Raw genomic sequence first — 5,231 nt, forward strand, 5'->3', positions numbered from 1 at the left:
TGGAATCCCTTACCTTGAGTGGGGACCGCCTCTTTATAGCCGAAGACCCGTGTCTTGGTCGGATTGGGCTTCCGAGGTTATTGGGATGAGATTGACCACCGAGGTCTTCGGGGTAGAGTCTTATTCCTCAGTGGAGTTGTCTTCGTCTCTCCTCTTATCCATAGTGTTTATCTGCGTGACGTGTAGCTGATGTGACTGAGAGGATAAGAGGGGGGGGGGCATAATAGTAGCGTAGTTTGACCGAGCTATGCCGATATGTCTAGGCTGACCGGGTGATAACTGGGCGGCCACGTATTTCTCAGGACCAGCTCAGCCATGATCCGAACACATACATATATGTTCTCTGGTTGCATTTGATAAGAATACATTTGTATAGATAGTTATCATAAATTCTAAGACATGTTTGCATTTAAAATAAGAGTAAAGTTTGCATCCCAAAAAATGGATAGAAGCTTTACATACATTTAAAGTTGTTCAATGTAAGAAAGCAAAAATAAAATTCAGTCTTGGAATTCTTGTTTGCATCCATCAAAAGCCAGAAACCATTTGGTAAGAAAGTAAACAGGTCATATGGGATCTGCTCATTCTATAAAAAGTATAGAAATACATCAACCTCTCATTTTATTATGGGAGCTGAGGTTATAAAGTTGGAGCCTCATTAGCCAATAAGTTTGTATTTGCGCTGTAAAGTGAACTGTGCTGCAATCCGGCCAATACCCCTGGGCCATGCCAGGCCGGCATGACACACACACGTATATATACTTTTATTATACTATTTTATTCTAATTATTATAACTTTTTTCATTTTTTTGTCTATCTTGTTAATTTATTATTATTATTATTATTTTATTTTAATTTGAAAAATTCACACCACCCCCGACCCGACAAAGCACAGGCCTGTTTGGGCTCATGCTGCAGGCTGTTCTGGGCTTCCCTTTCAAAGGGTTTTAGGCCAGGTAGGAACGGTTCACCCGGCCCGCACGTTCTGACCTGACCCACAAAAGTAGGCCTAGCATGACCCACATTACACCTATATATTTCTTGCAAAGGAGCCTCATCATCAAGGGAGGGAAAAGATAATTAGGGCCATACTACGTTGACAGTATTTTGAAGTACTTTCACTTCAGTGCACGATTTTGCCAAGTACCATGTTAATTGAGCTATACTAATAGGGCCATACTACGTAAAGGGGTTTCTCAATATCCCTCTCTCTTTTTCTCTCTCTCTCTCATGTATGACGTCCCGTTATCATTCAGGAGGGTCAGGGCAGTTCCGACCAAGATTCACAGTTTTCACCGTCACCCTTGAAATAACGCCAGAAAGAGTTCGCATTTGAAGGTGACTAGTCGTTGGGATGTTTTTCTTTCAAATTGTACCTGAAAGAGTCCCACTCCATAGTGATATGTCCATGTTTGTCCATTTAATGCGGCCACAGGAACGAACCCTAATAACAACCAAGGAAATTAAAAAGAAACTTTAATAGATACTAACCCATGATCGAATTTTGTTAAATTAAGCATTTTCTACACACATACCATGAAATTAGACATTGTGAAGGCTTTAAATCTTGTACGTTCAGGCTGTAAAAGTTGCACTTTGAGGCTATTGTGCACTAGCTTAGTCTATAAATGTTATTTTGTATAAAAGAAATACAACATTTATAGTTTTAGACTACATTTTGCTTTGTTATATGCAAATACATATCAGTATTTAACCTATTCAGTTCAATGAAAATCTCATCATGCAATCTTCTTCAATGTTTATAATTTCTACCCACAAAATGATCAATTGTGTATACTTTGATTTAATTGCAGTTTCCATGGAAAAGTGTACGTATGGCACAGAAAAGCTTCATTTCTATCCACAAATTTTGCCACTTTGATTTCACTGCAACTTCCGTAGAATGTAAATATGGCACGGAGGTTTTGATTAAATTCATGGTGCAGTGGCACACACATTCCAGATAGTTCTACAACTGAGTGGTGTACACAGCAGTACTTTAGCTGCTTATGTGCACTAGCACAAACCCCCACAGGTAGATAGAGAGAGAGAGAGACTGGTTATTTTAAAAGATAGGATAATGCTTTTAAGCTAAAATTGATAGGGTTTATAATTAGACCTGAGAGACTTGAAAAAAAACAAAAGAAAATCCAAGACAACCATGAGGCTGAGAGGTGGATATGTGGATTAGTTGGAGACTTCAAAACCAAATTAAACTCATCAATCTCAAAATTAAATGAGCTTAATTGTATTAGGGAAGACCTTCCATGTAGGTCTTAGGAACTGTTATGTATGGTACATGTGAGGTACAATAATCTGGATCTTTTATCCACAAGAATCTTATGTATATGACACTACAGTTGTACATTGAGAACATCGATCTCCTCTATGAATGATAACATGTAAATACAGGAAATGTTAGCTGTTAGTGTCCTGTATGATAGCTGTGGATAAGAGATCTGAACATGTACAAAAAGGTACATCTCTCTTTCTTCTGTAATTGATATGATAACTCAAAAAATGCCTATATAAATCTTAGGAAGCCGTTTGATAACAGCAGGGACTGAATGCTTTGTTCATTATAATGAATGGGTTTTCAAGGATGTTGTCCAATCCTTAATGGTTGAAGCTGAAGTTGGGTGGATCAATTAGTATAAATATCCTTAAATATTTTATCCACTAAAAAACAAAGTAATAAATAGTTCAATTCAGCAACTTCAGTGTTATAATGGGAAATGCATATCAATACAAGGGAGTTGTGTGGTCACAATTCGTTCTCATATCATAAGCTTCCACGTACTGGCATTTGCCCTTATCAAATTAATTTGAATGATTGAATCTCATGTGACAATGATTATGGAATCTCCTATATATAACTACAAATCAGAAATCAATACTTGATCTTAGGGCTAGCTTGATGCTAGGTGGGTTGGACTGTCAATTCAAGGGTGGGGTATGGATGTCATTAACTTATTAGAGCTGAGGAAAAATCAATGGTCATATATGATATATGATATTTAATTTGGATCTAATAAGTCAAGTATCTGTTTTATATAGTACTAGTGTGAGGTATGTGTTACGCATGTGTGTAGGTAAATTAACATTGTAGAATCAAATTTAACTTTTAATATTCTGCATAAAAAAAAAACTAAGGCAAATATCCGCTTTATAATAACATAGATAGATAGATAATGCACTAGGCATTTAAACTATGATATACAGAAGCTAATATAATTACATACATTATTAATTTCATCTTAATAACACAATGTTGTTCCTCGTCATCGTTGGGGAATTAATCGTGATGCACAATCTTATACACAACGAATCTTTCCCTCTTCCCATTGTGAAGTCAAGAGGAGGTAGGCACACACAGTGAGTACTAATTAAGTAAGGACTTACTAAATTTTCTAACTTCTGTCCCAATTCTATTTTCATCTTCACAAAATTGGTCCTTGCACTATCATCTTAACACTTTGTATGTGCATTTGGAACGTCTTCCCATGAATAAAAATATACAAACACGGAGAATTCCCAATGCACGGTTACAAGTGTTGTGAAGACAGTGTAAAGACCAAATTTGTGAAGGCAAAATTTGATTTACCCTTAAATTGCTCCTAATTTACCCTTAAAAAGATGAAAAACAATTTTTGATATAACTATCAGATATTTATTGAGTGCTCATTGAGTGTAGGGATGGCAACGAGATGGGTTCAGAGAGGGTTTTGTAAATTCTATACCCCACCTGCCACCCTAACCCTCCCAATCCGTACTTATTTGCCCCAAAACCTATAGTGGATTGGATTTTGAGAATCCAACACCCCCCCATATATGAAAATGCAAAACCCTCCCAGACCATACCCTCCCCACTATAGGGCAGGTTGAGTTTAGAACTTGCATCTAATTTTCTATTATCTCTTGCTATATATAAACAAAAAATAAATAAAATAACATGAACAAGGAGCAAACTTTTCAATTATTTGATTTAAGACATGTAAAAAGAAGTATCAATTATCCTTCACCTAAACTATATTTTCTATTCCCGCCGAGTTGAGTTGTGCTTAGTAGATAAAGATTCACCATTGTAATACTAAAAATGTGAAATTAAACGGATTATCTCTTTGCCAATATCTACAACATTGATAACGTGGATACCCAAGTGACGAGGAAAAAGGGACGTATCAAGGCGAGGAGGACTCAATCACATGCAATGGTCTCTCTGGCTACTTCTGCGTCTAGCTGGGTCAAACTCAAAATGTAATAGTTTCCCAAAATCTAGCTACTTCAATTATTTGTCACCACTCATCTCCTTTTTCGATACAACTTCATAGCTCTGACTTCGTTAATTCTAACAGACGTCCACCTCTGTTTGGATGTTAGTGTACAGAGGGCCTCTAGACACTATATATGAAGCAAGCTAGCCCAAGTTTGTATTCACAAGACCGACATAGAGAACCATTTGCCATGGCTAAGCGCAGAAGCAATGGCGTTGTAAACCTCAAGGTGGTGGTAGAGATGCTACAGAAGAGTCTCTCCCTGACTAGGAGACTGCTGAGTTACGATTCAGACGAAACAGAAGCAGAGATCAGTGACGAGTCTGCACAATATTCAGTGCCAGAAGACGTCAAGGAAGGCCACTTCGCAGTGATTGCAGTTGATGATGGTGAGCCCAAAAGGTTTGTTGTTGCGCTGAATTATCTGACGCATCCAGCATTTCTCAGGCTGTTAGAGCAGGCAGCGGAGGAGTTTGGTTTCGATCAGGAGGGTGCACTCACCATTCCTTGCAGACCAAGCGAGATCGAGAGGATACTGGCAGAACAGTGGGGGAGAGAGAGATGTTAGTGCTTGTTTTGATCGAAAATCCTGATGAGACATGGTAATAAAAAAAAAAAGGTTTCTAATAGAGCAAATGAATGATTTCATAAAAGATGTCTGTTACTCTGGTGCTCTCCATGATTTGTTTCTAACCTACCAGTGAGTTCTTCAAAGAGCCAGTGCTGTTTTGTTGTTTTTCTTCTCATTTCATTTGAGAGAGAGAGAGATTAAATGCCCATTTGGGAGGGTTTTCACCCAAAGTTGGAATTATATTACATTTAGATATGCTGCAAAATCCACTTTAACCTATCTCACATATTTTCTCCAAGGTGGCTCGATCAAGGCAGCTCAACCAACGCAGAAGCGACTTTGCCAAGTACAGAATATTATCCTTTTACCACCCAAAAGGAATATTA

The 5,231-nt window shown here is 37.8% G+C and overlaps 1 protein-coding gene across 1 annotated transcript; it reads left to right on the forward strand.

Annotated features, from left to right (window-relative positions):
• Positions 1-4,464: 4,464 nt before the first annotated feature.
• LOC104586333 (protein SMALL AUXIN UP-REGULATED RNA 12-like) lies at positions 4,465-4,842 on the forward strand. The gene has a single exon (XM_010243521.2). It carries the CDS (start codon positions 4,465-4,467, stop codon positions 4,840-4,842), a length of 378 nt encoding a protein of 125 aa, XP_010241823.1.
• The last annotated feature ends 389 nt before the right edge of the window (positions 4,843-5,231 follow it).

The sequence above is a fragment of the Nelumbo nucifera genome, chromosome 2, assembly GCF_055504915.1.
Source record: "Nelumbo nucifera cultivar China Antique chromosome 2, China Antique-T2T, whole genome shotgun sequence".
Taxonomy (NCBI): domain Eukaryota; kingdom Viridiplantae; phylum Streptophyta; class Magnoliopsida; order Proteales; family Nelumbonaceae; genus Nelumbo; species Nelumbo nucifera.

What these genes read in the sequence shown, in the direction of transcription:
- LOC104586333 (XM_010243521.2), top strand. Translation starts at nt 4,465, where the DNA reads ATGGCTAAGCGCAGAAGCAATGGCGTTGTAAACCTCAAGGTGGTGGTA.